Genomic DNA, 26,860 nt, shown 5'->3' with positions numbered 1-26,860 from the left:
CTCCTGTATAGTCTTATTAGCCTCAGAGGGAAGGATTTTTGCACTTTCTAGCTCTCTTGGTAGGTGTCTCATATTCTTCCATTTATGAGAAATTGGCTCAGGCTACCAAATTCCTTGCAGCTCCACTAACTTCCTCATCCTACACTTAACTGCTTGGAGATGGTCAACTGTCTCCACCCAGTAAGGGGATTTTCAAAGGTATCATGGAATCTATCCTAAATCAAGTGGAAAGCAACTGTTGCCTTGTATCAGAGGCAACAGTTTGTGTATTGCTACAGGTGCTCTTCTAGAGGAATGTTCAGCACCTGTACTCCTGTAGACATAAAAGATTCTCAGCTTTCTTAGATATAGTAAGAGTTTTGCTCTCAACTTTCAAGGCTATTGTTCCATGTACAATTGGATCTAGGTAATGATCAGCACCTAAAGATCAGTTTACGCTGAAGCCCCTATAACTCAGCATCAATCTCTTTCTGGAATTTAGATGCATCTCTAAAATTTCGTCTGCAGATCCTTATGAGCCTTTGGAATGAGTTTCATTGAAGTATTTACTTGAAACTCTCTTTTTGTTTCCACTATCGTCAGTTAAAAGAATAGGTTTAATGTAAGCACTCACCTTAAGGCTGTTGTAAAGGGAATGCTATTTTGTCTTTTTTCCTTACAGCTGAGAATGATCTTAGGCTAAGTTTTTCTGAGAACTGTAAGAATCCCAATTTAACCACTGGTTGGGAAGAAGAGGAAACACTTTTCTGTCCTGTTAGGGCAGTTAAAATTTACTTAGATTAAGTCTAGAAGAGGCAGAGTTAACCTTTTGTTTTGTGGTTTTAGAAAACCCAGGACATCTTCATCAAAGGTTAAGCCTGGAATAGGCAGTTAACCTTTTGTTTTGTGGTTTTAGAAAACCTGGAGTGTCTTTGCCTAAAGGTTAGCCTGGTGAAGGTTAACGTTTTGTTTTGTGGTTTTAGAAACCTAGAATGCCTTTGTCAAAGGTTAAGCATGGAAGAGGCAAAGTTAACCATTTGTTTTGTGGTTTTAGAAACCTAGAATGTCTTTATCAAAACGTATTTGAGTGGGCTAGTGCATGAGAACTAGCTCCATACCTTTTACCATTATTGAAGGTAAACATTTGTAATTTGAGAGTGGGCGTGATTTCATTTAGTTTTATGATTAGTATGTTGCATGAGGATGCGATTAATGCAGTGCAGTAGAAGTGCAATTCAGATATTACCACTCACCACCTTAATTATATGTAGAATCGTGTCTGAAAGCGGTAAAGACCTTATTCCGCTACTAGTGGCAGTTAAAATCTTCCTAGACCGAAGAAAGAGCAATCTTTTAGTCTCTTTGTTTTAAATCCTTGGTTTTTATATTTTGGGGTGTATGAAGGTACATATATAGAAGTGTACCTGTATATCATAAAGGTATTTCATTTTAGCAGACTACCATTTTATAGGGCATTTGGACTGAGGCACAGGGGTCCCCTCGTGCCACTTCTGTTCCATTCTGGCTGAATTGAAGCCTTTTTCTTTGTAAAAGCCTTGAACCCTGAATGGAATCCAACTTCTAGCAACAGTCAAATCCAGAAAGGATTCCAGATCGGGTAAGAATATGCTGGGTTTCATGCAAGAAACCTTTAGCTCATTTGGCTGAGTGAATTTTGTCTAGCTGTACTATTTACCATCCTCTTCTTAATATGGGAATTAGCTGTCTTTAACAGTAGGTAAGATTCATCCCAAATATAAATTTTTAAAAATGTATTATTTGGGTACTTACCTACTATTAAAGTGGACCTCACCCAGCCTCCCCACAACTTGTGGGCTGTCAAGGAGAATTCTGACAAGAGCTAAAACATTTGAAATATACCTGGTGGAGAACAGGTGTACTAGACAGTCATCTTGGAAGCCATTTGATTTTTTTTTTTTTTTTTTTTTTTTTTTTTTTTTCCTCCAATGCCAACTCGCCTATCGGCAAGGAAATGTAAGCTATCATTAACACTAGGTAAGTATCCAAATAATAGATTTTGTTATGAAAACTTAAATTTTCCCATCTGGGTTGTAATGCACTATACTATGAACTTGGCACCCAACTGCAAGGCAACCCCCTGTTATTGAGAAAACTTTGTGTTTAAAATTTTAACTTTTTGTGCAGATATATATAATATTTCCTTTGTTATACTGTAGATGTTGTTTCTTTGTATTTTGTGTCCTTTTTAATTTGAGTAAATGCTGTATTATGTTATTATTTCATGTCCCTCTTATTCTGTTACTGATTTTCAGCATTTTTATTACATTTCAGTTACTGGTAGTGCCTCATCAGCTCCAGGAGGTCAGTTACCAGAAGAGGTTACAAGAAGACCATCAGGGAACAGTTCATCCTTACTAGCTGTTGAGAAGAATGTTATCAGTAGTGAGAAATGTTCTGATGGTTTAACACAAGAAACATTGTCTTCCCTACAAAGTTCTAGTACTGTTGCTAAATCAGAGAAGAGCAACGTCAGGAAGAGTGAGAATTCAGATGAGTGCATGCCAGATCAGTCAGTATCAGATTCTACAGTAAGTTCAGTTTCTGTAGGTGAACTTTCTCAGACTACTGTTTCATCATTGGGTGAAGCTCAAAAGACATGTAGTACTGCTAACTTTTCTGAAAAAAGTGTAGAACAAAATCATCTTCAAGCTACTGCATCTGGAGAACAGCCCTATGTTAATGCAACTACAGCTGTGAATTCATATATAAGAAATTTGTTTAATAAAGAAGAAAATGAAGTAACCAAGGAACCATCTGTAAAGCAGGACAGCCCCATATCAACAGAGAAGCAAGCTAAAAAAAATAAGGTTAAAATTAACTGGTAAGTGTAGAATTGGGTTTATTGGTTTTATTTATAGAATTTATTTTGAAAAGTGTTTTGTTCATTCCAAACCCATCAGTCATATAGAGCTCTCATTCACAGTCTGAATATCTCCAGGCAGTTATTCATATACAGTATGAATAACTGCTAGCACATGAAACTTCATGGTCAGTTGGTAGTAGTAACTATCACCTTAATATGTCATGTGTGTGAAGATAGTAAACTATTGGTAGACTTCCCCAGCTGTTATTTGGTAGTTTGGAGAATCCTAACTCATTTTTGTATATTTTTGTTTCATTTCTTTAATTTCTGTTCACTCTCTTAATTTCTTTTTCTCTTCAGGGACAGTTCCCTGCCATTGTTAGTCTGAAGCTTCAAGAGTTAGCTGTCGCTTCTGATGTAGCTGTTCTCACTCTCATTATCTCTTTGCCAAGTGATGTATCCTTTCCCTTGGCTTTGGCCTTCACAGAAATGGGCCAGTTCAGGTACCCATCAACTCCTGGAATTGTGACCAATCTTATGCATGTAACCTCCGCAGTTGCACTTGCATTCTTGTATTCCAGCATTTAACTAATTGCCCATGTACTCAAATGCTGCCATATATCAAGATGCCCTGTTATTTCAGCTGGCACTGTATCCATCCATTCCAGTTATGCCCTTGAGCAGAGCAAAGCTCCTGGCCCATGGCCCTTTGACTGCTCAAGTTTATTTGGCCATTATATCATTTATGTCCAGTTCAGTGAACTCGAGCAATCTAAATTCATAAACTTGTACCTACCCATGTACAGTATTTCACACCTTTGTATCCTGCGTCATTGAGCTTTTAAAGCTAAGCAATCAGCTGAGGATGTCCCTCTCTCTGATACTTGTCATCGTGAACCACAAAATTTGCATTTCACCATGGGGATGTTAAGAAAATTCTGGATAATCTTGATAGCTGAGGTGGAGAAGATCTTGATGGTTTTTTCTCCTTTTTTCTTTTTTAAAAGAGTTTCTAGTGTGTTGTCTCCCAAGATAAGTAGATTCTATAGATTTTTATGCCGACATAGTATCTTTGAGAATGAGTGCAAGCATAGTAATACAGTGCCTGTTCCAAAGAGTGGCATATCAGCAGGCTGCAGTAACTACAGGCCAATCTTTATTCTCCCTGAGCTCTTCAGAGTTACTGAAAAACTCATCTTTACGCCACTGTGCAGTACAGTGTAAGTATGTGGAATCTAAAGGATTGTTAGCTAATAGTCAATATGCATATAGAAAGCAGTTAAGTATCTGCGATGATCTTTTAGACTTGACTTGCCATCTGCTAGGGAACCTTGATAAAGGTTTTGAGTGCAGAGTAATTCAAATAGATTTTAGTGCTGCATTTGATTTAGTAATTCACAAGGCATTTACTTGTAAACTTCAGGATCTTGGAGTGGGTGGTTATGTTTTAGGATTACTTTAAGATTTCCTTACAGGTAGGCAGCAGCGAGTTGCTGTGGATGGGATCTTTAGTGAACCAAGACCTATTTTGTCTGGAGTTCCACAGGATAGTGTTCTTGGTCCACTGTTATTTTTTGTGTATACAAGTGATATGGTAATTGGCCTGGAAAACAAGATTGTTCAGTATACCGTTGATGCAACACTTATGGGTGTAGTAAAGTTTCCACTTATGAAAAATGAAGCTGCCCTCATCCTCAGTCAGGACATGGACAGGATCAGTGAGTGGTGTAGTCAGTGGAGCATGAGGCTGAACACCAGTAAAACGAAAACACTATTGATTAGCAGATCTCTTACAGATTTCCCACCCCATCCTCCCCTTCAGTTGGATGGCACTTTGCGGAATGAGTCTGAAGCTTTAACTATTCTAGGTATAACTTTTGACTCTCGTCCAACTTTTGAGAAACATATAATGAAAATTTCAGGAAATGCTGCATGAAAGTTAGGTATTGTTCATAAGGCTTCATATATTTACAACAGTGATAAAATCAGTGCAACCTGTTTAAGGCTGTTTGTGCTTCCTTTACCAGAATATTGTTCTCTGGTTTGGATGTCTGCCTCTGCCAGAGATTTATTTCTTTTAAAGTGGTACATGATGGTGGGCTTCTGTTTCCTAACAGAAACCTTGGACCATCGACAGATGGTCTCTTGTCACCTTTTCATAAGTTGTATTTCAACAGAGGTCTTTCACATTCACAATTATCCCTGATCCCCTTTACCTGCTGAGAACAACCAGATTTGCTGAACAGCAGCACCAATATGCAGTAGCTGTGCCTCACTGTCGAACTTCTCAGTTCCAGTGGTCCGCTATTCTTCACTGTTAGACTGTGGAACAGCCTCCAAAGGATGTGGTGCAAATGGAATTTGAGTGAAGTTCAAGTGAAGATGCAGTGTATTACTACCCTAATACTATTCTTGTATTTTAATACGTTTTTATCTGTTTATTAATTTATTAATATATTTTTTCTTTTTTAATAAGTTTTAATAAGTGGGATCTCTTCTTTATGTATTTCCCTTTGCCTCCTCTTACTTTCTCCTAATGAGCACCATATTCTTTGGAAGCTTGAATTTCAAGTCATGGCCCTGTGGGCTAGTTCCATATGAATAGGTTTCATCTTCAGAATAATAATAATAATTGTGTGGCCATGTTTGTATTTTATGTCAGGGAAGATCTAGCTTGTATAAAACAACTAATCTTCGTAGACATTAACATTATTTTAGATTTCAAATTTTGATTGATTATTGCATCAGACAATTATGACTTTCTTCTAAAAAAATGAATGACCATGTAAATGCTGTATAGTATCTGCTGCTTCATTCACTTACTTGTCTTGATCCATGCGTATTATATGCCCGGGCCATTTTAGTTTTATTTTCCAGCTTTTGGACACCATCTTTCCAACTCCATAAATCTCATCTTATGAAATTGCACCCTTTCAAAGTCTCCTCTCTTCTTGAAAGCCCCCATGCTTGTGCTTCATAAAGATGTACTGGTTACTGCTACTGAATTAGTTCTTTTAAATTTTGAAATAATTTACAGATATACTGTAATAAATTTTTAGCCCTGAAGGACATGGAATCTCATTTGAAATTGTCCTAAACACTCACTAGCAAAAATTATATTTGTAAAGAATAGTGTGATGCTGTAATTGCTTATGTAGTCAAGCCTGCTAATTACTCAAGAGAGTATAATGGTTAGATCCATCTTTGTAACTAGTGGCCCTTGGAATGCACTAGAAAAGAAAAGGTTGATGCCAGTCTGTTCTGCACCTACACAAATTAAAGTTAGTAATGCAACTAACTTTTTGAATCAAAATGATGTACAGTATCACCAATATTCTCAGTGTCACAGTTAGATTGTATTTATACAGTAAACCCCCATATTTGCAGTCTCACAATTCACTGACTCATATATTCACAGATTTCTTTGGAACGTACCTACTCATTATTCGCGGAAAATTCGCCCATTCGTGGTATTTTTCACTGAGAAAATTCACTGAATACTGTATTTTTATCTCATTTCCATGACTAAATGCACTTTTTGTGATAAAACTATTAAAATACTCAGGTAATGCTCGAGTTACGAAAATTCACCTTACGATAATTCGATTTTGCAATGGGATAAGCAGTTAATACCGATACGACAATATTATTTATAAAATATTTTTAAATTTCGCACAGGCGCAGGCAGTAGCATAATCAGGCAGTGAGAGAGACCAAATTACAATAGACAACTTTTTCTCCATCTCTTTATCCCATCTTCTAGTTAAAAAAGTAAAAGAGAATGATAAAAGTATTGTTAGTAACGTTATACTTTTGCGTAAATGTGTACAGCCATAAACAACCAACCAAGAAACTGTTGTTTTGCTTATCACCGAATCGGATAACAACAGCCGTTTACTTGGTATTTCAACCATTGTACGGTAATAAACAATTAGCGTAGCTTATGGCACAAATGACGTTAAGTAGAATAGGACATATATTTTTACATTATACCCTTATTCGGTATGGATAAAAGATCGTCAAGGAAATATACTGCTAAATTTAAGCTGCAAGTTGTAGCTGAAGCTGAGAAAACAATGCTCAAGCTGATAATGACTATACTGTTAGTTATTGTGCATTGGCAACATGGATGAAACTCGATCGTAATTAAAATGGGAGAGAAAGTATGTTAATCAAATCACTGCGCATGAAAGAACACATTACTGTTATTTTTACGCCGATAAACAATAAATACGTAAAGCTCGTATTATGATGAAATTAAGTGAAAATAGCGAACAGAATCTTGAATTTTTTTTACACAAAACAAACGCCCCCAAACGGCCATCGTCATCTATTATTAACGAAAATAATAGATAAATTAATTTCACAACGAGACGTATTTTAGTTATATTTCGACTTAAAAACACTTCGTATAACGAAAAATAACCTTGCCCCTTATAAATAAAGTATCTAGACTCTAGAGATTCATTTACACTAACTAGAAGCAAGAAAAGCGCTCTGAACTGAGTTAAATATGGAGAAATAAACACCACATAAACGATTTCTAAACCAAAACATTGATCACTATGATCGTAATTTATAATACAAAAGCAATATAAGAATATATACAATATTATTGGATACAGTGAATTAAGGCATAACATTTTAAAAGTTCCATGGAAAAGATGCATATTCATTATATTGACGTTTGTATAATACGATAAGTGAATATAGAGTAGAGTATAATGCAGCTAATTCTTGTTTGTTATTCAATTTCTCTTTTTATTGAATTATCATAAGTCACTTTGCATGAACCTCCAGAATTAGCTGCTATTAATAATTATTATACTGTGTATGTAAAGAGTATATTTTATAGTGTAGGCTAGGTTACCATATATGTATGCATGGTACCGAATACCCTAGTGTAGGCTAGGCTATGTTTGAGATATGTTTTGGTATATCTTACGTTTTTTCCAACAAACAATGGTTTTTTTTTTGGAACCTAACCCCATTGTAAGCAGGATAATACCTGTATAAGCATGTTTAGTTTGTTTTGTGTGTGTTTGAACTATCAAAATAGGCAGTTCTAAGTGTTTTTAGAAAGATTCTAAGTATCCGCGGGTTTACTGTAATGTCCAACACTAATTCCTTTCAACATTAAAAGTGAATTGATACTACAGTTTGTAGATAATTCAAGTTTCTCAGTAAATCTTTTCCCTGCTATGTGCACTAGGACACATAGGTATATATTCACTTGGTGCTAATCAGTATAAGTAAAATGTTGGATATTTTGTTGTGAAAACAATAAATTGTGTACTACAGGTTTTACTTTTATTTCACAAAGACGTGTTTTACAGGAAGATTTGCTTTTTAGCTCAGTACATGTAGTTTATCTGTAGACAGAAATAGTTTGGTTACTTTGAGTGCAGTATTGGCTTACCTTCTCTTTCTGAATTATCTTGCCTTTTCACAGGAATCATTTAAATTAATTTTGTGCAATCTGTTTTGGTCTGGTTTTACTTGTTAAAACACTAGTAAGATACTGGTTAGCATATTAGGAAGTACTGTGCATATTTGGATTTCTTGAAATCTAGTTTATGACTGGTGTGTTGGTTTTTTATTTTATAACTAGTTGAAGAGCTATGATATGGTATGAGTTATAGCCATACCCAGTTGCATCAGTTATTATTATATATGGTTTTCTGTTAGTCATTTACCTGGTAAGACAGTAATTTCATTGCATATTTCTTGTGATTTTCAGTTGTATTTTGGGGGAATATGTATTGAGAATGCATCATAGTTTAGGAGGTAAACTGAGTTTCTTGATTACATTTCTTATTTAACAGTTGTTCTCCAAAAGGAAGAGGAAAAAAACCTTTTCAAGGATCTGTAGATGACTTCTTTCTTCCAATGGCTCAGGGTAAGTACTCAATAGTATATGATACCAGATTATTACATTTTTGATTTGGAACAAATCTGTGCATTATTTTGTAAGAATCAAAACCACAGATAGAAGCAGTTTGTGTCTTATGGATTTTGCTGTTCAGTATTGTTAGGTTTAATTCATCTTCTACTATTATAAAATGCACTTTTTCATCACCAAATATTTAAAGTGTTTGTAGCAAGGCTTCTGAAGTCCCAAAGGTTATACAGAAAATAGGAAATCTGTTAAGGCTAGTCATCTGTGGTTAATATGAAGATGCATTGCAGTGGTGATGGATTTATGAATTGCTAGTTCCTCGTTGGGTGAGCGGGTTCCGTTCTCAGCTACCACTCTGTTGGCCGGAAGTTCGAATCTCCGACCGGCCAATGAAGAATCAGAGGAATTTATTTCTGGTGATAGAAATTCATTTCTCGCTACAATGTGGTTCGGATTCCACAATAAGCTGTAGGTCCCGTTGCTAGGTAACCAGTTGGTTCTTAGCCACGTAAAATAAGTCTAATCCTTCGGGCCAACCCTAAGAGAGCTGTTAATCAGCTCAGTGGTCTGGTTAAACTAAGATATACTTAACTTATTTATGAATTGCCAGTGCTTCCAGATGCATGGTAACAGACAAAATGTATTGAAGATCTAATTTGATGTAATCTTATTTTTATAATATATCTTTGAATCTGAGTGAATATATTTAATACATATGGCCACAATGCATCAAATTAGATCTTCAATACATTTTGTCTGTTACCATGCATCTGGAAGCACTGGCAATTCATAAATAAGTTAACCCTTTAACGCCGAAGCCCTATTTACAAAAACGTCTCCCGTATGCCGGCAGCGTTCGGTGAGTTAGCACCGAAGCGGGAAAAAAGTTTTTTTCAAAAAATCACAGCAGTCTTAGTTTTTAAGGTTAAGAGTTCATTTTTGGCTCATTTTTTTTTGTCATTGCCTGAAGTTTACTATGCAACCATGAGAAATGAAAAAAAAATATCATTATCATATATAAATATTGGAATATATGACAGCGAAAAAAAAAAACTCTTATATAATTGTATACAAATCGCTGTAAGCAAAACGGTTAAAGCTAATGACTTAATTTTTTTAGTTGTATTGTACACTAAATTGCGATGATTTTGGTATATAACAAATTTTAAAACGATCAAAGCAACACAGAGAAAATATTATCACAAAATGATGCATGAATTAAGCAACGCAGCGGACGTAAAAAATTTTTTTTTTTTTTTTTTTAAATTCACCATAAATCGAAATATTGTGCTAGAGACTTCCCGTTTGTTGAAAAATGAAGGAAATTGATTGATTATTACTAGACTGTAAGTGTTTTAGCTTACAATTGCAGTTTTCGACCATTTCGGTCGAGTTAAATTTGTTCGAAAGTCAAATTTTTTCTATTTATCGTGATTTATATGAAAATATTTCAAAACTGATAAAAGCTACAACCATGAGTTATTTTTTGTTGTATTGTAAATGAAATTGCGCACATTTTCATATATAAAACTTTATGTAACGACTAATATAAAATGGTGCAAATATTACGACAACGAGACGAAAGAATTTCTGAGATGTTGGCCGAGTTAGCGCAAGCAGAGCGTAAGGAAAATGTTTTTAAAAAATTCACCATAAATCAAAATATTGTGCTAGAGACTTCCAATTTATTGCAAAATGAAGGTAAACGATTGAATATTACTAGAATGTAAGAGTTTTAGCTTACAATTGCGTTTTTTTTACCATTTCGATTGAGTTAAAGTTGACTGAAGGTTGAAATTTTGGCAGTTATCGTGATTTATGTGGAAATATTTCAAAACTGATAAAAGCTACAACCATGAGCTAATTTCTGTTGTATTCTACATGAAATTGCACACATTTTCATATATAAAAGTTTATGTAACGACTAATGTAAAACAATGCAAACATTACGACAACATGACGAAAGAATTTCTGAGATGTTCGGCCGAGTTATCGTGGCGCAGATGTAAGGAAAAATTTTTTTTTCAGAAATTCACCATAAATCGAAATATTGTGCTAGAGACTTCCAGTATGTTGCAAAATGAAGGTACATGATTGAATATTACTAGAATGTAAGAGTTTTAGCTTATAATTGCGTTTTTACCATTTGGTCGAGTTAAAGTTGACCGAAGGTTGAAATTTTGGCAGTTATCGTGATTTATATGAAAATATTTCAAAACTGATAAAAGCTACAACCATGAGTTATTTTCCGTCGTATTCTACATGAAATTGCGCACATTTCCATATATAAAACTTTATGTAACGACTAATATAAAACAGTGCAAACATTACGACAACGATTTGAAAGAATTTCTGGCGTGGACGTAAAGGAAAAAGTTTTTTCAAAAATTCACTATAAATTGAAATATTGTGCTAGAGACTTCCAATTGGTTGCAAAATGAAGGTAAATGATTGAATATTACTAGAATGTAAGAGTTTTAGCTTACAATTGGGTGTTTTGACCATTTCGGTCAAGTCAAAGTTGACCGAAGGTTGAAATTTTGGCAGTTATCATGATTTATGTGAAAATATTTCAAAACTGATAAAAGCTACAACCATGAGTTATTTTCTGTTGTATTGTACATGAAATTGCGCACATTTTCATATATAAAACTTTATGTAACGGCTAATATAGAACAGTGCAAAAATTACGACAAAATGACGAAAGAATTTCTGAAATTTTCGGCCGAGTTACTGCACGGGCGTAAGAAAAAGTTTTTCAAAAATTCACCATAAATCGAAATATTGTGCTAGAGACTTCCAATTTGTTGCAAAATGAAGGTACATGATTGAATATTACTATAATGTAAGAGTTTTAGCTTACAATTGCGTTTTTTTACCATTTCGGTCGAGTCAAAGTTGACCGAAGGTTGAAATTTTTTGTAGTCGACGTTTGCTACGTCCACTCGGCATTCAACAGACAATTTTAGTCGACGTTTGCTACGTCCAACAGGCGTTTAAGGGTTAAGTATATCTTAGTTTAACCAGACCACTGAGCTGATTAACAGCTCTCTTAGGGCTTGCCCGAAGGATTAGATTTATTTTACGTGGCTAACAACCAACTGGTAACTTTGTTAAAGTACTAAAATTTAGCATTACGAACAACTACGTTAAATTTAATTACAAAATTTATAGAAAAAAATTAGGTATCCTTATGGGTGCTAATTGCAGCCCTAGCATTGCCAATGTATATATCCATTTTTATGAATGAAAATAGTCCCACAGAAGGTAGACTTAGATATAAAAATACATATTGATATAAAGATGATCTATTATCATTAAATAACAAAGATATACCACTCAGTATCAATTCAGTACATCCCAGAGCATTAGAAGTTTCTAATATAACCCATATAAAATTATTTCTTAGATATTGATTTTAGAATTATTAATGATAGTTCTGTAACCATTGTGTATGAAAAATAAAGGAATTTTAATTTTGAAACTAGGACTTCATGCTTTTTACTCAAATATACCACTTGATATGGCTTAAAGAGTCATGTTCTTGCAGTTTTCTAGATTTGCAAATACTGTTTGTATGAATAGTGAATATTTTGTCTACAATTGTCAATTATTTGTTAAAATAAACCAATAAATAATAAGTTCCCAATATGGACAATTAAACAGTTGAAAAATTAATCGTCCATATTCGAAATTGATTATTTATGATTTTATTAACAAATTATTGACAATTATAGACAAAATCTTCACTACTGTATTCATACAGTATTGCAAATCTGGAAAATTGTGAGCTTATGACTCCTTAAGTCGTATTAAGTTGTAAATTTGAGTAAAAAACAGGAAGTCCTAGTACAGTCGACCCTCACCCATTCATGGTTCATGATTCGCAGCTTCACTTATTTGTGGATTTTTGTATGGAACTTATCTCCAAATTATTTGCAGGAAATTTGGTACTTCACAGATTTTTTCATCGAGCAATATACAGTAATTACTGTATTTTCATATAAGTAACTTACTAAGTAATTACATAGCTAAGGTTTCTAACTCATGCGGCACCCTTTTTAAAAAAATTTTTGTGTAGGTGGCAGGCTCCGCCCACTATCGTAGCACTAGGAAACAACCAGCCGGTTAGTTCAATCATGTTTCTGATGCGGTTTGTTGTACATCATCGCCATTGCAGCAGCTTTTTTCTTGCTTTTTGGTTGTCTTTACTGGACTTCAGTGAAGTATTATCACTTTGTTTTGAATAGCCTTCGGGCTTTGATCAGCTTACTAGCTTTTAGGATCAGGATTCTAGCTTTTTACATATTATGTCCGATTCTATTTCTAGTTTTTGCTATTGCAGCGAAGTTTGTAAAACCAGATTGACTAAATCTTGTTGTGATTAACATACAGTTTGCAATAAGTGTAGGGGACAGGAGTGTAGTAAGTAGAAGACTTGTGCTGAATGTAATGGTTGGGACGAGAAAAAGTGGAAAATACTTAGATCTCACCTAGACGAGTTAGAAAGGGATAGGAAGAGGAGAGCAGCTTTTAGAGCCGAGAGATGAACTCCACTTAGCCTAGAAACTATTAAATCTAATTCAGAAGTTAGTCCTGCTATTCCTTCTACTCCTAATCCTGCCTTTTCTCATGTTACTAGCCCTCCTATGATTTATCCACCTACTCCCGTGCCTGGCTCCCGTGCTTCTGACCGTGCTACCATTGCCAGTCTCAAATCTAGGTTTGATAAGAAGATAGGTCTTGTAGTAAGTACACTGGCAGAATTGGGAGAGTCACTGAAGGTGACTATGGATAAAGTGTTCGCTGAAAAAGTGACGAGTGACAGTGTAGTGCAAATGGAGGAGGTGGCTACCCATCCTGTCAGTTTTCATAAACGACGGTCCCTGTCACACTCCTTTGAACCTGGGAGAAGACATACCAGAAGTCCAAGGGAGGCTGAGGGGGTTTGCCCACGGGTAGTCTGCCCCTCAGTCGAGTCTGTTGCACATTCCCAGGTAGTGACAGACAGCTGTTGGAAAGGTGTCTTGTTGGATGCTCACCAGTTGTTGTCTAGTTCCGAGGATTCTGGCGCCAACAGGAGGTGCCGCAAACACTTTCTAGATTCGTCACGTCCACTGAAGAGACATGCAGATGATGTTGGTTGCTGTTCTCCGCTGCCTGTTAAGTGGTATAAGAAGGCTAGTCTCAGCCCACAACCTTCCTGCAGTTACACTGTAGGGGCTTTTCATTTAGTACACAGTTGGTGCAGTATGATGGGAATAGGTTTGGATGTTGTTAAAGGAAACTCTGACTTTCCTTAACCTATTTATTACCTTAATATTATAGTGGTCTGAGACCTTCAAACAGAACCATACCTTAATTTATTATCATTAATACTACTTCTACTACTACCATCAAAACCCTGATTATATTTAATACTACTACTACCATCAAAACTTTTCCTAACTTGAATCTTAATCTACAGTCCTACAACATCAAAAGAACTGTAATCTAATTCATGTCTTAATCAACAGAATGGAAACTTACCTAATCTTATCACTATAGTTCATCAGAACTTATCCTGTATTCAATCTTAAGACTACAAAAAAAAATCAGAAAAGGTACTCCAACTGCATACAGTATCAACTAAACAATGTATATACAGAAGACATTAAATTGGTAGTCTGGTGCAGAAATAATGACACACACTTCTACAACAATTCTTCGTTTTCCATAAAGTCACTCTTCATTTCACTATTGTAACAAAAGCACAATGGGCTCAAAACCAAAAAAACTCAACAGTTCATTTAAACATTGCAAAATTACATAAATGCAATAGCCTCATGAAAAGAAGTACATGACCACTGCTAATAGAGCCCAAATTACAATAGATTGTTCATGATCAAATCAACAGCAAATAATTTGGAACAAAGTGGCTTATGTCTGTCTAACTTTCCTCCATCCTGGGAAGTTCTCTTACACTTTAAACACTGATTATTATGCCTACCGGCCTAAGGCTCCATAATCCTCAGAAGTAAATCCACTGCGTCAACCTCTGCCTTACTGTCTCATCAGATGTTAAAGCCACAAGGTAGGCCAACAACAACTCTAACTCAGACTTTCACTACAGTTACCGTCAGTAGATAACTACTCCCCAACAGCTTCTGCTAAGGAAGTATCCTAGCTTCTCAAGCCGTTTACACATTGGGTTGAATGGGAGCAAGTCACTCTTATCCTGACACACTCGGCAAACTGCAAGTAAAAAAAGAGAGAAAAGATACATGAGCAATCAATCATACAGTAATAACTGTACAAAAAGTAAATATAAAAAAAAAAATTCAGTCTCACAAACCCATTTTTCATGCTACCAACACAACATCCACTTTCCACCTGGGACAGTCCTGAGGCCTTCTCTCCTGAGCACCCAGCTGTTGAGCGTCCTTACCTGCTCCCTAAGTGTCCAACAAACCCTCCCAGGCGCCTGTCGTCAAAGTCTAAATGCCTGGCTCCTCTACAGCTGTCACGGGAGAATTTTCCCCCCACCATGACATTAGGATATGAGAATAATAATACTACTATACAGATGCACTGTTGTCAGTCGTCTTGCATGGAGACGGGTCAGAAAATGGTACTGTGTCATAGTTGACACGGTGGGTATGAAGACTACTGACGTTTACGCTGCCTGGGAGTTAGGGTAGGCCTGTCCTGCCTGCTATTATATGATATTCCTTGTGTGTATGGGTCTTATTACTGATGAGGCCAGGTGATGTCTTCCCACTGTGAGGCAATTGAAGTGCTGATTTCCATTTTTAGTGGTAAGGTACAATGGTATTGAAGAAAATCCCTGGTACTCAGTTCGTTTCTTTATTTGCATTACATCATGCCAAATTTCTTCCAGGCCTAGTCTCCTGGACTTGGTTAATTTACATAGTCTTCAGAACTCTTGGACTAGATCCCTTGCAAGGGATAGATAATAACTTGTATTAATAATTTGGTAAAATAGTCAAAATGAAGGGTGGACCAGTTGATGTCCTTGTCACACCTTCGAGAGCATTCGTGATCCTTACATGTTTTGCTAGTGTTACCAAATGCAGACGAAAGATTCAGGACAGTGCTCCCATACTTAGAGTGAAAGAAAAACAAAACGTGGGACTGGCTACACTGCTATGCATTCGATGTCCACAACAAAAATGAAAACATTTTATAGTCCCAATCACTTACAACAACAGTGTAAAGATGTTAGAGGAGGATGATGAATCAATTTCTAAACAAATCACTAAATAATTAAAGGCATATTTTTCCCATTACAAAGCTTTTCCTTTGGGGAAGAATTGATTCATGTCCACTCTAATATCAAGGACAACTTTTCCTAATGGAACCAAACAGCTCCTTAGATGGGTCTGCGACTTTGGAAAACAGGTCTTGTACAGTAGAAACAAGCAACGATCTCAACTAGAGACTAAAGGGGCTCTTGCAACAACATAAAACAAGGATATACTTGAGTACTAAATGGGGACACTACCCTATAGGTGTGCACTCAATACAGCTTTCCTAATAGCTTTGTCTAGCCTAATACTGGGGTTGGATTGACTCCACTTACACAGGATGTCACATCACTCTGCAACAAAAGAGTTCTCCACATGTGAAGACAGAATTTACTCCTATTGAGGCGTCCTAATGATTATCAAACTCACCAGAGCTCTTGGCTAGAAAGGGCAAAACTGACAATTTCCTATAAGACAAGACCCATAAAACCACAATTGCATTCCCAACTAGGGCACTATGTGAAATCTTGTACAAAATGCTTTACATTATTCCTTTGTTCATTACCTCAAAACTATAAAGTTTTCACATTACTGGCCTTTGCGAACAGAAAAAAATATACTCCTCAACCTTAAACTAAGTAAAAAGAGATCATACAAAATGTACAAAATCACAGTACTGTACATCATTACTAACATCAGAAAATACGAGTCTCTACTACACTGGGGGAAATAAAGTCTCTCCCCTCAGCAAAAGTCTATGTACATCACCTCACAGTTTATATCTCTGCAGTGAGACGTGAGGGAGGCACAATATTCCTAGCACCTCTTGTACGAACTCCCTGAGTTCAGAAAGTTTGAGAAAGGCTACCTCTTTCAGTTTTAACGCCGGTACACTCTGAGGAATTGCTACTGGAGTATTTAATGAATAAAAGTATGGATTGGTATTATTAAAGGGATAAGTAGACTGTGGTCCAAGGAAAGGATTGGGTATTACAGTCTGTTGACCTTGCTGCAAAATGAATGGGTTTGACAAGGGTTACCTGATGATGGATTAGGTATAGGTGTGGATGGTTGCGTAGGAGGTTGTACTACCACTGCAGGGTTAGGTGGTGTTGATGAGACATTTATGGGTATTAAGGGCACTGTACTTGTGATAGTAGTTGTGCTTTGTGGTGGGTACTTAGTACTTGTATGAGGCGGTATTGGGGGTCTGTATTGTGGGGTTCCTGTTATGGTACTGAGGTTGTCACATGAGAATGGATCACTTGGAATGGGAGACATATGTGGTGTAGACATTATGTGTGGTTGAGTGTTATTATGTTTGGGTGTTAAGTGTTGTATTGTCCCCTGTATGTCAACCAACTTCTGGTCCAAGTCTTTGATTTGATTTGATAGACTTGAGACCAAATGTCCTGGTAGGATTGAGTGAAGTTCTTAACTGTCTGTAATGTTTGTTGTGTTTCTTGCTCTAATTGAATTAGATCAATATATGATTCATCATTACCAGTTGTCATTGTTACAGTATTTCAAACACTTATAATCAAACAATAAAATGTAAACTACATTAATAGACATCCTGCACTCCGTCACCATAGGAATAGTGAATATTTATGTAAATAGGTCATGACCTTAATCAGATAAAAATCAACAATATTGTATAAAGAAAAGCATACAATACGACAAAACATTATAAGTGACCTACATAATATATAGGCACAGTGGGTATGGATCAATAGCACTGGACTACAGATCCAACACAGCTGCCACCAAATGTCACGGGAGAATTTTTCCCCCACCATGACATTAGGATACGAGAATAATAATACTACTATACAGATGCACTGTTGTCAGTCTTCTTGCATGGAGACGTGTCGGAGAATGGTACTATGACATAGTGGGTATGAAGACTACTGACGTTTACACTGCCTGGGAATTAGGGTAGGCCTGTCCTACCTGCTATTACATGATATTCCTTGTGTGTATGGGTCTTATTACTGATGAGGCCAGGTGATGTCTTCCCACTATGAGGCAATTGAAGTGCTGATTTCCATTTTTAGTGGTAAGGTACGATGGTATTGAAGAAAATCCCTGGTACTCAGTTCGTTTCTTTATTACTCATTACATCATGCCAAATTTCTCTCAGGCCTAGTCTCCTGGACTTGGTTAATTTACATAGTCTTCAGAACTCCTGGACTAGATCCCTTGCAAGGGATAGATAATAACTTGTATTAATAATTTGGTAAAATAGCCAAAATGAAGGGTGGACTAGTTGACGTCCTTCTCACACCTTCGAGAGCATTCGTGATCCTTACATGTTTTGCTAGTGTTACCAAATGCAGACGAAAGATTCAGGACAGTGCTCCCATACTTAGAGTGAAAGAAAAACAAAACGATGGACTGGCTACACTGCTATGCATTCGATGTCCACAACAAAAATGAAAACATTTTATAGTCCCAATCACTCTTACAACAGCAGTGTAAAGATATTAGAGGAGGATGATGAATCAATTCCTAAACAAATCACTAAAAAATTAAAGGCATATTTTTCCCATTACACTGCACTCATCACCACTTTCCGAGCGCCCGGTGCCAGCTCCTGAGAGCCTGGAGCCAGCTCCTGAGTGCCTTTTGCCAGCTCCTGAGCACCTGGTGCCAGCTCTTGAGCGCCCAGCACCAGTTCCCGAGTGCCCGGTGCCAGCTACAAGCGCCTGGCACCAGCTCTTCAGTACCAGTCACCAGCTTCTGAGCACCAGGCACCCGCTTCCAGATGTGGGTCTCCTCCTTTAGATCAAGACAAGCCATCATTTTCTCCCATTAAATAACAGTTGGCTGAGATAATGAGCTTACTGAAGAAAGCTGTCCGCTTCTCCAAGACTGTTCATAATACGACCCTGTCTCTGGTCTCCTCAGGAGAAGAGGAGTTTGATCAAGAAACTGCCCCTCCTCCGGCCTATGCAGCTCTTCTTCAGTATCTGCTGGCAAACTTTCCCACCTTTTTTGCACCAGTTGGCTCGGCTCACCTGCCTCGACCTTTTTAGATGAGGAGTCATGCAGACGACAGAACTAATCTCCCCGAGATGGTGCTTTCTTCATTTTCCAGGAAAGCTTCTAAGGAAATTGGGGATTGGCTTTCTGCTAAGAGGGAACAAGGCAAAGCGTTCGCCTTTCCTCCCTTGCGCTTAGTCCGCTTCACCGGGGAAGCTCCTTCTTTGAGAGTCACTGCCTCCTCCCAATGGGACTTCTCTGGCCTCCTCAACTCTTCCCGACGTTCTGTGTTCTCGTCGGTGAAGATATGTTTTCGTCAGTGGAACTAGACCACCTTGTTAAGGCTCTTCAATGTTCGAAGTTTTTAGTTTCTTGGACAGGACAGTTGGATCACTGGCCAAGAAGATCGAAGATTTCAAGGACTTAGCGGGAGATATTGCCTCGGACTGGCTGGGAGCCCTATCCTATCCAGACAAGGCCATTAGGGATGGCTCTCTTAAGCTTGCTGCTCTTTTCTCTTTGGGAGTATTAAAGTAGAGAGAACTTTGGTGCTCCTTTACCACTAAAGGAGTCACTCAGACTCAGAAATCGGCCATTTTGTTTTCACCGTTGGATCCTCATCACCTCTTCCCTCAGGACACTGAGGGAAATTGCTTTGGACTTCCAAAAAAAGTCTACCCAGGATTTACTGCTGCAGTCTTCCAAATGCTCCAAGGATTTGTCTGCAATTGCTCCCAGGACAGCCTCTCCACTCCAGCAGCAGCCCTTTCATGGAAGTAAGGCCAGGTCACGGCCTAGGACCCACTCCAATGTCCCCTTCTCAGCCAGATCCGTCAAAAAGAGCTCAACCAAGTCTTTGCCCAAGAAATGAGAAGGAAGTCCTTCATGCGCCAGCAGGAGCCAGACTTCTTGGGTTTTGGGAGAAGTGGATGATCAGAGGAGAAGAACCATGAATTAGCTAGGTTCTGAAGGAGAGCTACACCATCCTGTTCGTGAAGCGCCCCCCCTTTAGTCACTTCTCCCATTGCATTGATGGCCTACTCAAGTTTCTCGGAGAAACATTCGTCCCTTTTGGAGGAGGTCTCCTCCCTCATTCTGAAGAGGGCCATAGAAGAGGTTGAGGGCATCAGTACAGAGGGCTACGACAACCATCTTTCTGTGGTCCCCAAAACATTGGGGGGTTGGAGACCAGTCCTCGATGTAAGCGCCCAGCTGTCGCCTGACACGCTGTTGGCCCAGTGTTTGACTCTCCTACCCGGCTAATGAAGAATTAGAGGAATTTATTTCTGGTGATAGAAATTCATTTCTCGTCATAACGTGGTTCGGATCCCACAATAAGCTGTAGGTCCCGTTGCTAGGTAACCAGTTGGTTCTTAGCCATGTAAAATAAATCTAATCCTTCGGGCCAGCCCTATGAGAGCTGTTAATCAGCTCAGTGGTCTGGTTAAACTAAGATATACTCAATCTGGTTGTCCAGAAGATGAAGTTCAAGATGGAGACGAACCATGCAGTCCTTTCATCCATTCACCAGGGTGATTGGATAATAACCTATGCAGGATGCATATTTCCACATCCCCATTCATTCGGACTCCAGGAAGTATCTGAGATTCATCTTCCAAGACAAAGTCTTCCATTTTCGGGCTCTTTGCTTTGGCCTCTCTATGGCACCTCAGGTGTTCACTCGAGTCTTTGCTCCTCTAGCAAAATGGCTTGGGTAGTAAAGCCCACATGGCATGAGAAAGCCTGAAAATCACTTTTTTCGCCGAGGCCAAGGCTAACAAAAACAGTCTTCATTGTCAGATTCTTTAGGGTAGTTGTGTTCAAGGGCTCAGATGGGGGCATGCTTAAATATTTAGGTACCACATTCAATTTCCAGCCCAGGGGTTTAATTGGAGACTTAGGAATCTCAGTTTGGAAGGAGTGGATGGCCTCCTTAACATCCATCTTAGGCAAAATACACAGACCAGTATGCCTCAATATAGAAGCCAACATGGAACGATACCCTTTACAGGCAGGAACTGAAAAATTCTGGTGTATTGCAAATAAAGAAAGAATTTAATTATGTTATTCACAGAGGTATGGATGCAGAAAAACCTTTCTTTTCTACCCCTTTCTATCCTTTTCCTCCCCCCCTCTTGAGGGTCAATAATGACTTTAAGCTGTGTCCTCAGCCTCGCTCTTTAGTCATCCCCAGATTGTCCTGTTTAATGCCAAATGGGGGAGAAACTTCCCTGTGTCAACTCAGAGCTCTTTCAGTGTATTTGCAAAGGACCAGGGAAATCAGACGAAATGTCAAGAACCTTGTTTTGCAGCCCCAGGAATCCTGACTTACCCTTGTCAAAGAACGCCAAGACTTTTCTGTTTAAGGCTCTGGTCAGGGAGGTACATGCAAACTTAGACTGCTGTACTTTTCTTACTTTTATTGACCTTTATTGAAAGTAAAATTTCATGATGTGGAAGCAGTAGTGACTACTATCAGTTTCCTTAAGAACCTTTCTCTAGAGAAAGTTATCAGTGCAGCACAGGGGGTGGAACTCCATATATGCTTAGTACTACAGCATCTGTGAAAAGTGGAGATTCTGTATGAATCGTGCAGAGCTCTTTTACCCCACATTACGGCAGGGGGATTCATATCTTGAACAATTAGGGTAGCTGTACTCTAACCTTTCCTATTTGTTTAGGAAATGTTTGATTTTTGGAATATGAAAGTACCTATTGTGAATTAGGGAAACACCTTCATTCCTTTACCATCGTTTCTCTGCTGACCTAGGCACAAAACTTTTTTCCCACTTTCATAAGAGTGAGAGTGGTATCTTTGGGAAGGAATCTCCAGCATAGTTCAGAGGTCTTGGTACCTAATGAATTACTAAAGTCCTTGCTTTGCAGCAGTACCAACAGATGGTTCTAATCATTAGGTAAGTAGCGTCCTATTCCTGGAGGAATTTTTTAGTTTTGTGGGGGTTGTTAATTTTATCCTTGCACCTTTTTCGACCTCCTTGGTTCATTGTGGAAATTGGCTACTGTATCATAATAGAGAGGTAAGATTCATTTTAAAAATATAAGTTATTATAAATTTTATTTTCTAAATACCTACCTCTCTATTATGTATCTCCTCCTCCCCACCTCCCCACTCATGTGGACACAGGAAAACTGAATGGAAAACTGAAAGGGATAGGTCAGTAGATGATTCAAACTAAACGGGGAAATACAGCTATCATAATATAGAGGTAAGTAGTGAAAAAATTAATTTTATTATTAAAAAATTTCTATACTGTATATTGTTAGATAGAAAATTTTTGCATTATGTAGGGGCATCCATTTTGAATGATTTTACATAATGAGTTTGAAATTGCAAACTAATAAAAGGTTACATTAATTAAACATTTTTTTCAAGGTTGGGTACGAGAATTAGTAAGGCGAGCTGTCTCTAAGAGCGCGCGGTACGATGTTTATTACCATCCCCCTCTTGGGCCAAAATTACGATCAGTTGTTGAAATAAAAAGATACTGTAAGTATTTGCATCTTGTTTTTCAGTGAATACATGTTCATTTATTACAGAAATAACTTTTACACTTATATTGTAATATTTTTTCTTAGTTTACTGAAAGTTTTGATTTATTTTTATTCATATAAAAAACTTTTTTGAAAAATTACTCCATTTTTTTATATTAAATGATATGCAGCTTGCTTTGGTTTTAGGTCACACTGCCTTAGTAAGGGAACAATTTGGGTCCAGATGCATACACAGTTTGGCAGTAAACTTCAACACATGTATACTGTGGATGTAAATCAAGTGCTTTGAGCCATTTTATAGGCAAACTATTCTAAATGACATTCTGCTTGATGTGAGAAGATACCCATGGATAGACTGATCTTGATAAGATCATGTCATAATCTTTATTTGTTCTGATGGGGATATGAACCAATGCTTTCATAAATTGAGTTTCTGGAAGAAGGCACCTCTTGACTGTCACTGACTTAACCAGAAAAACAAAATCCTATCAAGTAGGCCTATGAGTCACTTATGACCTGAGCTGGCCTTACTCAGCCATTTTGTTCTCAGCTGCACCTGCGGACACAGTCACTGTGTTTATGACCTGTTTTTGCTGAGATTGTTGTGTGTGTGTCATTTGTTCGTGCCCATTTGCATTTTTACTGCAGGGTTGCTGCCCACCCAGTGTTTGTTGCACCTCTAGTAGCCCAGGGTGTATGTTATTGAAGCAGTTGTGCTTTTTTTGTTTTTGTTTTTGCTATGAAGGGCAGGCCCTGTATGTGCTTTCTTTGTCCTTCTGTGAGTCACATTGTCTACCACCTTTGTGTCCAAGGGTGTTGTGTGTCTCCCATGTATGTGCACCCTTTCTTTGTGTGCCATGGCTACGTTGGAAGACATGGAACCAGAGTTTCATCATCGTGTGGGCAAGGGCAAGCCCTGTAGTAAATTTGTGTCCCAGATAGCATAGACTTTTTTTTTTATTATTATTATCTGTATTTCATGTCAGGGACAAGAGTGTAGTAGAGACACCTCCTGGGAAGAGTGTGAAGTGGCAATCATCCAAGTGGTTGTTGTGCTAGAAAAGGCATCACAAGAAGGGCAGCTCTTCCTCTAGTTTGTTGACAATCCTTTTCTGTCATCTTAATCACTTTTTACTAAGTTTCCTCACTGTTCAAGGGCCCTTGAAAGATCCTAGGCAACATAGACAGTTTAGGTAGAGGAAAGTTAGATTTTGTTTGTCTTTATTTTTCTGAAACGATACCCTTGGGCATTTTCTCTCCATGTTGAGTTTGTTTTGCCATTTTTTTTATAATAAAAATTTTTTCATATAAGTGAAATACAAGCAGTCCTCGTTTATCGGCAAGCCAGTTTTTGGCGCTTGTCTAGCGATGAAAATTGGTGATTTTTGGCACTGATATACACAGATTTCTGCTTATCGGCAACGATAATCATGTATTGTGCCGATAACCAAAAATCACAGAAAAAGCACCAAATTCACTCACCGTCACGCTGTTGGAACGGAACCCCTGCCGATAACTGGGAACTGCCTGTATATGTATTGTGCTTGTTCCAAAGGAAAAGCACAAGTGCTAATTGCAGCACAGTATTAAAGCATGTGTACAGTCTTTGGTTATCTGCTCTATTGTAGTATTTAGCAGACTAGTTTTTTACCCCCTTCAATATAGTAGGCTGGAAGGCTTTAGTAACATAACTGTAGTACATACATATTTGTAATGAAAAATATTTTAAGTAAGCCAATTATGCTGGAAGGCTTTAGTAACATAACTGTAGTACGTACATATTTGTAATGAAAAATATTTTAAGTAAGCCAATTATCCAACTCTGGAAATACAAAGGAAAGTAAAACTAGGATAGGCGTAATGAGCAATAATTACTAATGAAATATCTGGCTTGAATATTATATGAACATTACTTTAATACAGCCACAATAATTAAGAGCGGATAGAATCATCAAAGTTTCTATGAATACATGTGTATATGGACTTAAGGTCATGTTGTGGTTTAAGGCCTTCTTTGATGGCTACTTTTACCTCTAAATGTAGTCACTACATCCATGATGTCTTTTTATATGTAGAGAGAATAGTTAGATGAAAAGTTAACCAACTTGTAAATTGCTCTTCAATGTTTCTTTTTTTCAGTAAGTGAAAAGAAAATAACTCAGTTGTCCAGTCAGAATTTCAGTTTTGGAAAAACTCCTCTTGGTTTAGGACCACCTTATGAGTTGATACGTGATGCACATGTAACTAGGAATTATTTCAAAAGGAAGGTGAGTCACATTTTGTAAATTATGTCAAATCCTTATTTATATAAAAGAATCAATTGAAAATTGCTTAGATTATGTACACAGCATTATATCACCATAGCATATTTATTTTATATGATCATAGCACTTATTATTTTTGTTTGTGGTGTCCTCTTTGTAAATGTAATAGATTGTGAAGCAATTAAGATTATAAAAAATATTGAAGTAAACTTGGTTCAGTGATTATTTATTTCCCTCCAATAAAATATTTAGTTTTGTAATTCTCATAATACAGTACAGGGTACTTCCTTTTCTCATAACTCTAAACTTCTTTGTCTTGTTCCCATCTGGTGCTAGCTAGATTCATGTATAAGACTGTCCATTTCACATGGTTTTGCATTCAAAAAATATAAAATAAAATGTGTCACAGTGCTCAACATTCACAGACAAACCTAATGAAAGGGAGACCAGTACATATACCATATTGTTAGTCCTAGATCATGCAGTGCAGTGAGCAGGCAGTATGATATGAATTTGAACCCAGTTACTAAATTAGCTAAAGAAGGGTATTTATTACTTTTTACAATGATAACAGCACACTTGGTATAGAGTACTACAATTCCCAGAAGACTACATATTACAAAGGTCAGAATTATGAAATAAAACAATAAATGCGTGAATCCAGCAATCAGTCACGTCCAAAGACAATCATATCAAGACAGAATTTAAGAGACACAAAAAACATGTGAAAGAAATTCAATAAATGCTAAGAAAAAAAAAAGCAAACCAAAAACTATGAAAATACTTTTGTTCCTACACGAAATACAAACCGTTAGTCTTTACATAAGGAATATGCCTCAGTGCAACTCGAAACGGCCATTTAACTTTTAAACAAGGTGGTTAGATGGTTAACTGCCATCCGACTGGTGGGAGTCACGCCCACCCAGATGGTAAGCATTCACTTTGCTTTTGCCCGCCAAGCGATGAATTGCTGTTATACTGTAGTACTCTCTGCACTGCTTGCCGTTTTGCTTTGTTTTTCATCTGTGTTCCCGGTGGGATCATTTTGCTTTTCTTTGTGGATGTATTTGCTTGTGTTTGTGATATTTAAGTCAATATACAAATTCACGAATCATCCAAGCCCGAGCGGAAGAGCAGTGCCCAGTGTGTCTGCCCCAGCACCTCCTCAAGACCCTGTAACTGTTACCACTCCTTCCTTGATATAGACCCTCATGTCCTCTCTGCTAGTTGCAGAGGGCATGACTGTGACCAGGATTCAATGTGTGACGAGTGTCATGCCTGGTCTCCAGTGCAATGGGTGAAGTTTTGCAGAGGAGGAAGTACAAGAAGGCTTCCAAGGCTTTGTCCGGGGGTAACACACCTCTGATGACACCGGTGGATGCTGACCGTTTTTGCTCTTTCCTTTCCGCGGTGAAGCTTTCACACCTTGCTGTCGCTCCTACGGGAGTGATCTCCCCTTCATTGTCTTCTCTTGCTTCATCAAGTGGAAGTCGCTGTTGGGGGCAGGTGAACAGGACAATCTTTGCTCGGTAGTCTCTGTTCGCTCAGAAGGGGAGGAATCCCCTTCAGTGCAAACGGAGACTGCTGCCCCAACTCGACTTTTCCTTCCTCAGGAGAGACCGAGGAACTCCAGGAGGCTTGGGTCTCTCTAGGCCTCTCGGATGTTCCCTCAGTGCCAGGCTTACTGAGTCACCTGAGGACTTCCCGTCCTCCCATGATGCCCCCAGTGACTCATGCGACTGTAACAGCCACAACAACAACTGTTATGGTGACTGCAATGGTCATATGAGTGTCACAACTCATGCTCCACCTTTTATTACCCTTGTTGTTGTTGACCATACGTCTCTGCATGCCCCTGCTATGGTCTACACTGCGGTAGCCCATCCTTCTGCTGTGCCTGCTGCTCCCTCTTCCCTCGGGGATCAGCTCCTCCAAGCTCTCTCGAAGATGTCAAGGAAGAAGTCGAAGGAGAGTAGTTGCAAAGTGTCATCTTTGTTGTCTGCTGCCACCTCCTCATCGACTTCCAAAGCTCACAGCAGACTCCCCCAAAAGAAGTTCCGTCTTGGGGCTTCTAAGGGGCTGCCTCCCTCCATGGGAGACAGAAGGGTCTCGCCGAGATCCCATGACT

At 38.0% G+C, this 26,860-nt stretch overlaps 1 protein-coding gene across 1 annotated transcript in view; it reads left to right on the top strand.

Annotated features, from left to right (window-relative positions):
* The window catches only part of LOC136849174 (uncharacterized), a 110,946-nt gene that overhangs the window by 42,215 nt on the left and 41,871 nt on the right, over nt 1-26,860 (top strand). The window contains exons 4-7 of the mRNA XM_067122285.1: nt 2,293-2,842; nt 8,650-8,723; nt 22,350-22,463; nt 24,608-24,735. Of these exons, the coding sequence (XP_066978386.1) occupies nt 2,293-2,842; nt 8,650-8,723; nt 22,350-22,463; nt 24,608-24,735 (866 nt within the window). The remainder of the gene's footprint in view (nt 1-2,292; nt 2,843-8,649; nt 8,724-22,349; nt 22,464-24,607; nt 24,736-26,860) is intronic.

Source organism: Macrobrachium rosenbergii, chromosome 20, assembly GCF_040412425.1.
Source record: "Macrobrachium rosenbergii isolate ZJJX-2024 chromosome 20, ASM4041242v1, whole genome shotgun sequence".
Classification (NCBI taxonomy): Eukaryota; Metazoa; Arthropoda; class Malacostraca; order Decapoda; family Palaemonidae; genus Macrobrachium; species Macrobrachium rosenbergii.
This window is presented reverse-complemented; position numbering and strand designations above follow the sequence as displayed.